The 13,717-nt window shown below is 35.9% G+C and overlaps 2 protein-coding genes across 2 annotated transcripts; both read left to right on the top strand.

Moving 5' to 3' along the window:
- Positions 1–4,853: 4,853 nt before the first annotated feature.
- On the top strand, positions 4,854–6,659 carry LOC131053636 (putative leucine-rich repeat receptor-like serine/threonine-protein kinase At2g24130). Its single transcript, XM_059210253.1, has 3 exons — positions 4,854–5,736; positions 5,856–6,079; positions 6,225–6,659. The coding sequence occupies exons 1-3, from the start codon at positions 4,854–4,856 to the stop codon at positions 6,657–6,659; spliced, it is 1,542 nt and encodes a 513-aa protein (XP_059066236.1).
- A 20-nt stretch (positions 6,660–6,679) lies between these two features.
- LOC131857572 (putative leucine-rich repeat receptor-like serine/threonine-protein kinase At2g24130) lies at positions 6,680–7,459 on the top strand. Its single transcript, XM_059210254.1, has 2 exons — positions 6,680–6,890; positions 7,005–7,459. The coding sequence occupies exons 1-2, from the start codon at positions 6,680–6,682 to the stop codon at positions 7,457–7,459; spliced, it is 666 nt and encodes a 221-aa protein (XP_059066237.1).
- The last annotated feature ends 6,258 nt before the right edge of the window (positions 7,460–13,717 follow it).

The following is a 13,717-nucleotide window of genomic DNA, read 5'->3' on the forward strand; positions in this document are numbered from 1 at the left end:
CAAATATATTAACTTTTCGTTTTTAAACCCCTTTAAATTAACTATATTAAAATTTAAATTCTCTAAAGAATAAAAACATATAATAATTCAATTATAAAAATAACCCTATTTATTAATTAAAACTAAACTCTAAAACTTCCAATTTAAATTTCCCAACTCTAATTTAAAATTCTTTTAAATAAAGAATTCCCTTATTCGTAAAATGCTAACCCTAACCCGAGATTGGGTTAGGGTTGCATTTCTATATATTCCCACTTTGTTTTATTTTCTTATTATTTTATACCCTAACCCGAAATGGGTTAGGGTTTATTATACTACTATTTTTTTTTGTGTTTAGAGTGAGTGTGTGTGTGTGATTGCAGGTACGGAGGCGGATTAGGGCACGGCGGCCATGGGCATGGCGGAGGGTTTCGTAGAGGGGGGAAGAGTGGAGGAGGTGGCACGGGGCTCTCCCAGATGCCACTGTGTTTTTACATAGTGACGACGGTGCCATCCACTGTGTATACGCACAGTGGCGGCCGCGGACCGTCCACTGTGCTTACGCACAGTGGCGGCACCTCCCGTGCCGTCCATTGTGGGTAAGCACAGTGGTGCGGCCTGAGAGCCGTCCACTGTGTTTACACACAGTGGCTCGGCATTTCCCATGCCATCCACTGTGGGTAAACACATTGGTGCGGCCCGAGAGCCGTCCACCGTGTCTACACACCGTGGCTCGGCCGGTGCTATGATTTCCCCCATTTTTGTGTGATATTTTTTTTTAAATTTATAAGTATGTAAATATATATATATATATATACATATACATATATATATATATTTATATTTACATATACATATACATATTTATATATATATATATATATATGGTTTAGGATTAGGAAGTTTATTTTGAATTCTTTTTTAACACATCAACATGCAATCCTTTATATATTTTTTTGTAATAGGGATACACAAGCTCAAAATATGTCTCTTTTTTTTTGTTGCAGGGATAAACACATATAGAAATTTATAAATATATTTATATATATATAAGTATATATTTTTCAATATATATATATATACTTATATATTTACAGATATATTTAAATAAATGTTAAGTCAATAGGGCTGGAAACCCTTATTTTGTTTTGAGATTCTAACATCTAAACATTCTGATCTTAGTCTTTTAACAACATTATGAATAAATTTTATTTTCTTTTTTTTTTTACAGTCATACATCATGCTTTCTACAGCAATGTAAAAATACTAGTTCTTTTTTTTTCTATGTCTAAACAGAGTTCACAGCAATAAAATAGCAGTAATTAAACTATGCAAGTAAATAATGAAACCTAATGCATTCCTTTCTTTTTCTTTAAATTGCAGAAAATAAACAAGATAACAGACTAGATTTAGATGTAGTCTACAACAGCATAATAGGCATCAAAATTTAAGTAAAAATTACATTGCTTACAGAATAATAAGTTACAATAGCCCATGTATAAAATGGGTGAATAATCTAACCAGTCTTCTCATTCTTAATCTTTATACAGAGAATAAAAGAAAACAACCTAAAACTCCTTATTTACATATATTTATTTTGCTACAATTCATAAAATTACATTTTCTTTTTGCTTTTCTGCATTTAAATAGGAAATCTGTATCTGAATAAAAATCTGCAACTCCTAGATCTTTTCCCAGCAACTTGCATATAAATTTTTAGGACTGTGACCATGGGATGCTCACCTCCCAGCCTAGGCTTACCAGAAGCCACCCCCGAGCTTGGAGAATCAAGACCTAGATGGGGTTACAACCAAGCAATACAACAAGCAAAGGGGAAGAAAATAACACAACAGAGACACCCCTTCCCAAGCTGAAAACTCCATCACAAAATGTGATGCCTTATTAAGGTGGAAGTGGACCAAGTACCCTAGGGGAGAAATCTGCTAAATCCAACTTACAGCCAACTCATGGCACCCATGAATGCATAACCAGAATTCATCCTTAATCCCTACACCCTTATGACCCCCAAAAAGGCAAACATGCCATATTTGCTCCCCCTTATGACCCCCAAGAGTAATAACACAAAAGGAAGCAGCAAGGGTCTCATGGACAGACCCTTGAGATCACTCTCAAAATGAGAGCCTCTCACCCTAAGGGCTGTCAAGCTTCTTCCACCCCCAAGACCAATCTTTCCTCCCAAGGAAAGAATGGTCTTGAACACTTCCCAACACAACAATGCATAAAACAGAAATAAACAAGAAAACACATTGAATTTTACAAATACAACACAAATAAAGAGTTACAACAATTTCCATTCAAACATTCTATAACATTTTTACATTTACATAAGAGGGGAAAAATAACACCAACCTTGACCTGCCAAGGGAAATCTAAGGGAAAGCTTGATAAAGAGCTGCCCAATCCTCTAATCTTTTTCTGCAAATTCCTTAGCCCCCAAATCTGCTATCCTAAAACTGGTTTTTCCTCCAAAATTTCTCCAAAAAATCTCCAAGGATGGAGAGTGGGTGATTAGCTCACTAAGCTTCCATTCTTAGCCTAAGAAGGCCTCTCTCACTCCTTCCAACCTCTTGGATAGAGTGAGGGATCCCCCATTGGGTTGGTCTTCCCTAGGTCTTACACACTCCCTAACCTAGGTGTCTAGAGAAGGGAAAATGGAATGGGGAAGAGGGATTACTCCCTTCAAGAAAGTTATCCTACCAAGGAGTGCACTCCTATAGATGGAATTCGTCCATCTTGGGAAAACCACTTTTTTGGGTGGTTAAACAAGTCCTAAGGGAAAGACACATGGCCAATTTTGGCCTTCACCCATAGGTACCCCATGAGGCCTAATAGAAATGCTCTAAAATTGACTTTAGGAGTTGATTTGACCCTCATAAAGTCCACCTGAAGTTAACCTACGGGTCAACTCTGAGTTGACCCTCCTTGTGGCTCACTAACCTAGATTTCTTGGTTCCTTCAAGGATAAATAGGAGATATAACAATTAACAAAAAATAAGATTCTCCAAAAAAAGTGACATGACAAATTGCCAACACAACATACCACATAGGTGTCAAGTGACACTACAAAATAATTCCACATCACAATTACATACGTGGCAATTGTCCCTTAAACAATTTAAACAATTCAATAAATACAATTTACACTCATGCAACATTTTACATTTACGAATAAAATACAATACATACGGGGTGTTGTCTCTCCAAATAGACAACCCCTGGTTTTACTAACGCACATAGGCCTAGACTCGATTCTCCATAATATTTCCATGGTCACATGGATAATCTCCTGCACATCTCAATTTAAACATTAGTACTTCCAATAGCCTCATATAATATAAAACACAAAATCAGAATACAATACATCCATTCTGCAAAGACTTGTCATTATAAACTACGATTTGTCACAAATCAAAGCAATTCATCATAATCCTCAAAATTTGATCCATCTACAAGATATGCAAACATATTTCTAAGATTATAACAAATCCTGAAATTCAGATAATAACATACATCATCACAATATTACCCTAATCTAGAATCATATAATATTCTATAATCCACAAGGCATAGAAATGGAGCATCAAATATATATCAATATTACCAAAAATCGTGGGATCATAAAAAGTTCTATATCCATAGTGTGTCAAAACTAGCATCCATAATAGTTCCAATATGAAAATAACTGAAGAGATAGGATGTGTCGGGGTAGGGCCTCACAGGATATAGGTCCGTAGTGAGATGATTAGGGTTAATATCAATCTTATAGCCCTCTAGGGTAAAACCCCCTCCTTCCACGAATCTGAATGGTGCGCCATTAGACTTAAGCAACGATTCAGGGAAGGGTTTCTCGAAGGGAATCTTCCTTGGCTTAGAATCTTCAAAGGGACCATTATAAAAGGGTAATTCTAGGGTTAAACAAAATTTATCGCATTTCAAAGCTATAGGCTCTAAATATTTAATATTAATGTTCATATTAACGACTAAGAGTTGGTTAAAGAAGTTTAGAGCTAATTTTTTGGCTTCTACAAATTTACCTATTTTGTGGCCTATTGTTCTTAAAAAGTCATTATTTCGCAATTCTACAGGAAATTTTTCAAGTGAAATTGCTCTGTTAACCATGCAGGAATTGAATTGAGATGGGAGAAAGAGAGGTTGCCAATCCCAGCAATCAAACCCTAGACCGTTAAATGATAATATATCTCCATTTAGCAATGAATCTCTCAGACTCTTATTACCACATTCAATAGCTAAGAAATTATCAGGAAGGATGTCAATTTTTACGTAGTTATTGAAGGAGGACGTCACCCAGTTGGCAATTTGTTCAGACGGGATCCCCCATCCTTTCCACTGAGCAAAGATCATTCTGTCGCTGCAATGCATTTGATACCTGACCTGGGTATGATTATCAATTTCAATGACCAACCCATTAGGGGTAGCTGGGGAATTTGAAGGTAGATCCGACATTGGGTGCTCAACTTCCTTAGAATTGTGACAGCCAGGGGATTCCATATCCTCTGATAATTTACCCAGAGATTTTTGAGGAGGGATCTAGTATGGAAAGCAGAGGATCTCTTTGACTAGTTAGGTAATCTCACTGGTATGGGATTACTTGGCCCCATCTCTCCCTTTCTCGGAAATCTTTCCTTCCATAGACTACTTGATCTCCTAAACAATAGCTTCCCGGGACATATTCCATATCAGCTAGGAAAGCTATTTCGCTTGAGAAGGCTTCAGTTGTCTGCTAACTATTTAAGTGGAAGCATTCCACCTGAATTTAGTCTCCTTTCAAATTTAGAAGCCATGGGATTAGGAGGAAACGAATTGACGGGTATTACCCACCTTTCTTAGGAAACATGTCCTTTCTAAATGTGCTTGAATTGTCCGAAAATGCACTCCAAGGTGGTATTCCTGCCGAGTTGGGTATGCTTAGTCAGCTAAAATTGCTTGATCTTGGCTTCAACAACTTAATGGGGCCGATCCCCCCTGCCCTTTCCAATTGCACCCGTCTCCAAACTTTGGTGACCTATTATAACCACTTGAACGACCCAATTCCATGGGAGTTTGGAAGGCTGTCAGAGTTGCAACAAGTGCTTTTGTGGCAAAATCAACTCAGTGGAGAAATACCCCGCTCAGTGGGGAATTGGAGTCAGCTGGAAGTGCTGCATTTGCGGACCAACCAACTGAGCGGCACAGTGCCCCTGGAATTTGGTAAAATTCAGCAGCTGAGACGGTTCAATTTGTGGGGAAATAATTTTGTAAGTGGAAGCAGCGGTCTGCCTATTCTAACAGTGCTAACTAATTGCTCCATCTTGGAACTACTTGATTTGTCAGTAAATTATCTCATTGGCATCTTGCCCACTTCAGTTGGTCGCCTTTCAAATTCACTCTCTTCTTTAGCTCTGAACTCAAATGAAATTGGGGGAAGCATACCAAATGAGATTGGTAACCTGACAAACCTGAGAGAATTAGCTCTAAGTGTAAACCGATTCAATGGGACCATTCCATCTGCACTCGGCAAACTTCCAAATCTGGAAAGATTATATCTGAAGTCAAACAATTTGCAGGGAAGAATTCCAAAAAGTTTTGGCCAATCAAAAAGGCTCGGATTGTTGTCACTGAGTAAGAATATGCTTTCAGGACAAATTCCAGATAGTCTAGGCGAGCTTCCACAATTAAGAGACCTTTTTCTTTATCGCAATCAACTATCAAGCAAAATACCTGCCAGTTTAGGGAAATGTAAGACATTGGAGAGGGTGGACTTTTCCCACAACAAACTAACGGGAAATATACCTCCTGAAGTTGCAGGTCTTCAAAATCTCCAGTTTTTTTCAATGTTTCCAACAATTTCTTGCAAGGTTCTATTTTGGAAATGAGTAAAATGGTTATGGTTTTAGCTATAGATCTTTCTCAAAACAATTTCTCACGTGTCATTCCTATTGCACTAGCAAGCTGCAAGGGTTTGGAATATCTAAATATTTCTTGGAATGCATTTGAGGGGCCAATCCCTGCATCACTAGCAGATCTGCAAAATCTGCAGTATATGGATCTTTCTCGCAATAATTTGTCAGGTATGATACCGGTGACTTTCAAAAAGATGAAAATGCTCCGACATCTCAATCTCTCTTCAAACAAGTTGACTGGAGAGGTCCCAAAGGGAGGAGCTTTCGCAACACTCGACGGCTCAGAAGTTATGGGAAATCTTGGCCTGTGTGGTGGATGGATAGATAAACTTGCCACCATGCTCTCATTCCAGTAACAAACAGCCATCAGTCTCCAAAAAGGTGATTATTCCTGTCATAGTAGGCATTGCAATTTTGATCATGTCTCTTCTATTGGTAGCATTTTCTTATAGATTATGTAGACAATCTAGTACCCCTGCTCTCAATGTATGGCCTCTAAAAATTTCATATGAAGAACTTGTAGATGCAACTGGTGGGTTTAGTGATGAAAATCTTTTGGGAATTGGTAGCTTTGGGTCAGTTTATAAAGGAATTCTAAAGAATGGTACAAATATTGCTGTTAAAGTTCTCAAGTTGCAAGATGAACATGCTCACCAAAGTTTTAGCAGAGAATGCAATGCATTAAAGAGAGTTCGGCATCGTAATGTAATAAAAATAATTTCAGCATGCTCCAACCTTGATTTCAAAGCCTTAATTTGAGTGATCGAATAAGGATAGCAATGGAGATAGCAGAAAGAATGGCATATCTTCACCATTATTTCTTTGTTCAAGTGATTCACTGTGACCTTAAGCCCAACAATGTCCTATTAGGAGATGACATGACTTCATACATAGCAGATTTTGGCCATTCCAATATTATTTTTGGCAATTCTGTGGATTCTTTGACTTCTACAGATGCACTTAAAGGATCTGTTGGCTACATTGCACCAGGTATATATTTCTCATTATTTCATTATGCATTTTGCTGGTTTTCTTTAGTTTATAAATCATCAAATGCTTCAAATGACTTAAGAGTCTTTGATCCTTGTTTATTTGTTATTATAGAATATGGTATAGGTGGAAAGCTTACTACAAAAGGAGATGTATGTCGTTATGGAATTTTAATTCTAGAGTTGTTAACAAGGAGGAGACCAATAGATGATATGTTCACTGAAGGAATCAATCTACAAAAATGGACAGAAACTCATTTTCCAAATAGAATCTCAGATGTGGTGGATAATTGTTTGCTTATAGATGCTCATGAATCAGAGACATCAATGGTAATAGAATGCCTTACTCAATTTATACAAATTGGGCTCTTTTGCACAAGGGAGTCACCTCAAGAGCGACCTGATATGACTGAGATAGTTGATAGATTAAATACAATCAGAGGTGCATTTCTTGGTACACCTAAAACTCCTCAATTACCAATAGATATCTCACCTTTTCTTGACAATACAAGAGGTATAAATATGGCTGGTTCAGGGAACAATGAAGGTTCATCTACATCTACTTCCTAGGTCTACATAGCCAACTAGATAATAATAATGTCCATGTATTATATTTTGTAGTTGATTATGTATTGTGAGGAGATGAAATAATGTTTAGATTGTGATATTTATAATGTATAGAATATTGTGACATTATTTATGAAACATTTGAAATTGTGAGCAAAAAGGAGATGTGCATGTTGTTTATTTTTGGTTATATCAATCATACAAATTTAAAAGTTTATAATATTAGATATTTTATTTTTTAATTGAGATGATATTGTAATGCTAAAGTTTGTATATTTATGTTATTTTTTATATGTCTATTTTTAGAGAATGCCTTAATACATGTATATATTGTAAAATGACACAATCCCATGTAAAATTGGGCTTGATCATTTAGCTCTTACCTAATTCTTACACATGTACTTTGATAAAATCATTCAAGACTTGTATTTATTAAATTTCCTTGTACATCAACCTTAGCATAAATGGTATCCATCTAGATTTAATATTTTGCATATCCACAATCATTTCCATCAAGTTGTGGAATTAATCATTGACTATTTAAAAGCTAAATTCAATTGTTGGTCAATTTTTGCACATTATATTTTGATCTTGGGTTGACCAAGTATTAATTTGCATGGTTTAGTTGCATGTACGCATATTTAAAGGCATTCAATTATATTCATGACATGACTCCTTAACTTTGAAGCATCATTCACATATTATTTGCATTAAGGGATGATAACTCTTCAATTACCATAGTAAAAAGAATCTAGATCTTCATGGTTATCCTAGAAGCATATGTATGCTTGAAGAGTATCACAACTGATTACGTATTTTTAAACAAGTTAAACTAATAGAATGTGTCCCCTTCTAATATTGATGATATTTTTCTTAAGTTTTTTCTAAATATCACTAATCTTAGAAATCTAAAATGAGTAGAAAAAATGAATAAACTAATAATGTGAGAAATGGAGTATAGAATCACACAAAGGATGGTTGAATTTATACATAGAAGATAAATCCACAACTATAAATGAGACCTATACCTATAGATTCAATCCCCCAAAAAGAACCAAGTTAAGATAAAATTCAAGAATTTATAAAGATGTAGAGATGTCATTCCTAGAATAGGTGATTGCCAAATAAAACAATCTTTATAAATGAAATCATTCTTCAATTGCAAAACTAAGTAACCATTGTCAAGGCTAAGAAAGATAAAAAAAAATTAGGGACTTGGAGCTCAAAGATAAATTTATGAAAAAAATTTAAATACTATAGTGGTTTTGCTACACCATTATATTATCTCAAAAATTCTCATAAAGTTTAAGCTCCAAAGTTTGTAATAATTTTTCTTTTTCAACCTTCTCAACCAATGCATTATGATACTAAATAGATTAGTGCAACCCTACAACAACAATAATAATATATTCATGCATCTTGCATATTGTGTGCATTCACAATATTCTCGTACAAATTGTTACGAACAAGAAAAAGGGGCTTGATTTAACTTCAAAGAAGTCTAATAGATCAATTGTAGTAAAGAACTCACCAAAAGATGTTGTTTAATACCATCTTTGCCATAATAAAACTATCCAATTAGAAGTAAAAGTTTCGATATTAAGCATTTGAAAAAGACATTGCCACAAGAAGAGACATAATTGTGAGAGCGTAGGATATAAACATTTGTGTGATTGTATTCACTTGTAGTGTAGGAATGGAAACTTATCTACCTCAAAAGTAGTTCTTAAAGTCTATGTTTAATGGTAATGGAGTATTATGGGAGCACATATATAATCAAATTCCATCACATCTACCACTCTAACCATTAAAATTCTAATAAATTTTCAAGTTATCATCTAATTTTATCTTTAATTATGTTTTTCGTGACTAAATTATTATTTTTTGGATCCATATTAGAGTATTGAATTGATCTTGTATAGCTTAGACTATTATCTTTTTGAAAGAAATGTGCTTCTTATTTCTCTTTTCAGAGGTGAAATTCGCATGTACCCATGCTAATATTCATTTAGTTTCATGTCTATTTCAATAAAATGAATATATAATCATGGATTGACTAGTGATGCGCTATTGTCACAAGTTAGCTCATTCCCCAATCTTTTATATTTCACATTTGCACCTTTTTATACATTTGAGGGTGAATCACAATAGTTTATCTAACTTGTAGAATGAGGCACATAAATGAGAATTGGGATGAAAACATTATTGAACAAATTTAATTTAAGGCCCTACATTTGAAAATAAAATTCTTGCCACATGTAGAGGTTTCGAATGAAGGTATTGTGGGGGCGAGAAAAGCGAGATTGGGTGACTAGGACCTAATCCTACTTTTGCTAACACGTTGGGAATATGAAAGAGCCTAGGGAGATAGATCACTTTGGCTACTTCTTGTGAGAAAGAGAGAGCCAAGGATTACCTCTTAGGGTTTCTATTACTCTTGTTGCAAATGATGAGAAAAACTAGGGTTTGAATGATCAACTAGACTAGGAGATAAAGAATGAAGCATAAATGAACTTGAAATTGAACAAACGTGCAGATCTAAAACTAAGATACTGAAAGCATGAAAGGGGGAGGATTCTAGATGTGTACCTGAAGTTGTAAATTGAGGCAAATTGACTAGGACCAGGGTGCCATGCCACTGTCCCTGATGGACTAACAGAGAGTTGTAACTGATAAACTACAAATCTGAGATCCTGAAGTTGCAACTTGTCAAACTTCATTGCAAAGTGGAGGGACCAGGGCACCTAGAGAGGACTAGGGTTCCCAAAAAGGACAACGACGCCCAGAGAGGACCAGGGCACCTAGAAAGGACTAAGGCGCCCAGAGAGGATTGGGGCGCTCAGGGAGGACTAGGTCATAGGACCAGGGTGCCTAGAGAGGACTAGGGCGTTCAAGGAGGACCAAGTCGCAGGACCTAGGTGCCACACCCCTATCTCGGTGATTTCTACTCAAATTTGATCTTCAGGACTATGTTTGTGTGCTCTACTAGACCTGAAATTTACAGTGACATCAGATCTTGTACCTGCACCTATAACTGAAAAGGGAAGGTTTTGGTGGATATATAGGGTTTTGCCTCAATCAAACCCCTGTGTTGGTGATTGCGACCTCCACAAATAACCAATAATGTATTGAAAATGTTGAAAATATGTGTTCTATAACCTTGTGTGTATGCAAGATCCTAAAATGAAAGAAACTAGAGCTACCCTACGCATCAGAATAAACCCTAAATGTAAATGTGAATGTATATGACAATGACAATGCTTCAAACCAAATATACTAAATGATCTAAAGCATGAATGTAGATTTACAAATTGATGTAAAGAATCTCATACAAAGACATGAAAATAATATGAAATCATACCAATCCCCAAGGGAGAGATATTGTCACTAGATCTCCTATTACTCTTCAATATCTTCAAGGCTCCTAATTGATGATGAATGCTTGACAAATGCTTGATGAATATTGTTTAATTTTGTTGAATGTTGTTGAAGTTTGTTGAAGACTCCACATAGGTTTCTCTTTCACTACATAGAAGACTCCTTATGCTTGCTTTGCTAAAAACTCCCTTAGATTAGATAGATCTTAGTTGCCTTCAAATGAAGAAAGAGATCTCTTATGTATGAAACCCTAGATCTTAATTTCAACTTAATTCTGCCTTTAGACTGACCTAGGAATTTAATTTCCCGCTAATCTTTTGGGGTTAAGCATTATAATATCATAGAATTGTGCTCCTAAAATTTCGGGAAAAAAGCCAAGGACCATGTGCACTCCTACCATGATTCGACCATCTTTTCACCAAATTTTTCAAGGCTGTTAGATGTGATGATATTAGAGTGAATCCCAAAGTTACAGCTGATTTCGAGGTGTTTTGATATGTGAAATCGAGCCTTAAAGGTTGAAATAGGACATAATTAGGGTTTATGATTAAATGATTTATTGGAAGAATAAAATAAAAAGGGGCACACTTCAGGTAAAGGGCCCAATTTTATGATGTATGAAGTGATGAAATATGACTTTACATTTAATTAAATTAATTAATTAAATGCTTAACGGGAAATAATAATGCAAGATGCAAACACACTAAGGAGGGTGCTAAGCTAAGTGTGATATTGTACCACCCTAGCAAGGGTGTACAGTTTACGATCCACTACAGGTATAATTTTTCATTTTTAAATGTTGCATGTTCAAACTCTCTTAAGGATTAAAGATCCCACACTCTAATCCCTTTATGTTTCCCTCTTTTTGATCAAATTTAGATTTAAACAACTTTTATTTTTGAAACAATGGCTAGACCATCAATTGGAGTCACCATGATAGGATATTTTGTAGGATCATAGCCCTTGGAGTAAGATTTTTGAAATATATATATATATATATATATAGGGTATGTGCACAAAGATGGTGGTCAGAAAAGTGGACACAACCCCAAAAAAATATGGAAAAAAAAGCAGTGCGTACGTAGTTTTAAAATTTGAAATTCTCGTGTACGCGCTTAGGTTTGTTCTTCCCGAGCCTAGAGAAGATAGCGCATGTGTGCTGCTTTTAGGAAAATGAGTGCGTACGCACTACGCCTAGGAAAATGAGCAGGTACGTGCTGCTCATAGGAAAATGAGCACGTACGTGCTAATAATCCAAATATAACCGCGTACGCAGTGCCTGGTAAAAAACGTTTTGAAAAAAAAAACTGGGTCTCATTTACCCGTGAATAGTGTGTTTTTTACTTCATTTTTTTTCCATTTCCTCTCCTAAACCGTGAACGGGGTGCTAGATTTGGCCTCCAAGCTATGGATCAAGGTTAGTTTTTGTTTATTTTTGTCTTTCTTTCTCATTTTTTCAATTTGTTTTACATTTTGAATTTAATTTCATTAATTTTGATTAGGTTTTTTCATTTTTTGTTTTAAAAACCAGATTCTTCTAATCCAGGACAAGAACAACCAAATGCACCTCCTAAAAACCCACAAGAACAATCAAATGCACTTCCTAAAAACACACAAGAACAACCCCCAATTCCTCCTTTTGACCGCACACCCGAAACATAGGAGTAATTAATTAATCACTTAGGACAAAATACGTCTAAAATAAATAGACTGATTGTTAAATTGAAAACTTATGAACTTGAGCATCATCAATCCCTCGCCACTAGCCTAGAAACATTAGCTAGTGGTGCCATAGCTATTTCCACACAAATTACCAAATGGGAAAGCTTTAGGGATAGGTGTCGTCAATTCTATGTTGATGGGCTATCATACGATGGAGTAACAAACAAAAATATTACTAAACAACAAATATGTGCCCTTTTTGTTGATCCCAAAACTGGTTAGTCATTACCTCTTAATGCAAAGAGGTTTCCCATACATTGGTGTACCAATGTGCAAATGAAGAATCTTTTTTGGCAAAGGTGGTGGATGGTCTTTGATGATCCACCTTGTAATAATTATGAGGTGCCGTTATATTTTTTGAGAAAAATATATTGTGATTTTATGCTCAATGTGCGGCCAAACTATTTTGACATGTGAGAGTTTCATGGTAGAGGTGGTGGCTCTGCCCAAGATAGACCTGGAGCTCGTAGACAATTACTTGAGGAGAGTCGCCACCCCCTAGAACCCAAACCCAAGGTGCATCAGGTTGTCCCAGTAGAGATGAAAGAGTCAATGGAGCTACAAACTCTTCAGGCTACCACAACATTGACTGGTGCCATCATCCAGCATGGGATGTCATTAGCACACCCTATTGTATTGGATGATGAGCCATTAGGTGGTGATAGAGAGCCCATCCAGCATATGTGTGTTAGTTGCTTGGGGATAGATGATGCAATCAGTGCAAATGGATCCTCATCTCATCTATGCATGATTTGTGGGAGTAGATGTTAGGCCCACACGGTTGAGTATTTCATGCTGACAAATGAGTTGATGGACATGGTGTTTGCCCATGAGCTACAAACACAAGTATGTTGATTTGAATTCATAGAATTTTATTTATCAGTCACTTTAAATTTGTAATTACATAAAAGAATTTTCATTTATACATCGATTTAAATTGAGACAAATAATATGCATTTCAGGATGTAGCAGCGGTATCCCATACTCCTCCCCTAGTTACTATAGTTGCAACTTCGATGCCTGAGGTATAAATTTTGTAACATGTTAAAATAGAATAGTACACTTTGAATTAAAAAAAATACAAGATATACTAACTATCTTTAATTCTTGGTCCAATTTCTGGTTTGTAGGTGTTGATAGGGGACGAAATATCCCAGATTG

The sequence above is a fragment of the Cryptomeria japonica genome, chromosome 8 (assembly GCF_030272615.1).
Source record: "Cryptomeria japonica chromosome 8, Sugi_1.0, whole genome shotgun sequence".
In the NCBI taxonomy this organism is placed as follows: Eukaryota; Viridiplantae; Streptophyta; class Pinopsida; order Cupressales; family Cupressaceae; genus Cryptomeria; species Cryptomeria japonica.

What these genes read in the sequence shown, in the direction of transcription:
- LOC131053636 (XM_059210253.1), top strand. Translation starts at nt 4,854, where the DNA reads ATGTCCTTTCTAAATGTGCTTGAATTGTCCGAAAATGCACTCCAAGGT. An exon ending in ACCTGCCAGTTTAGGGAAAT is followed by an intron (nt 5,737 to 5,855) that starts GTAAGACATTGG and finishes ATTTCTTGCAAG; the next exon opens with GTTCTATTTTGGAAATGAGT. An exon ending in ATTTGTCAGGTATGATACCG is followed by an intron (nt 6,080 to 6,224) that starts GTGACTTTCAAA and finishes GTGGATGGATAG; the next exon opens with ATAAACTTGCCACCATGCTC.
- LOC131857572 (XM_059210254.1), top strand. Translation starts at nt 6,680, where the DNA reads ATGGAGATAGCAGAAAGAATGGCATATCTTCACCATTATTTCTTTGTT. An exon ending in TGTTGGCTACATTGCACCAG is followed by an intron (nt 6,891 to 7,004) that starts GTATATATTTCT and finishes TTGTTATTATAG; the next exon opens with AATATGGTATAGGTGGAAAG.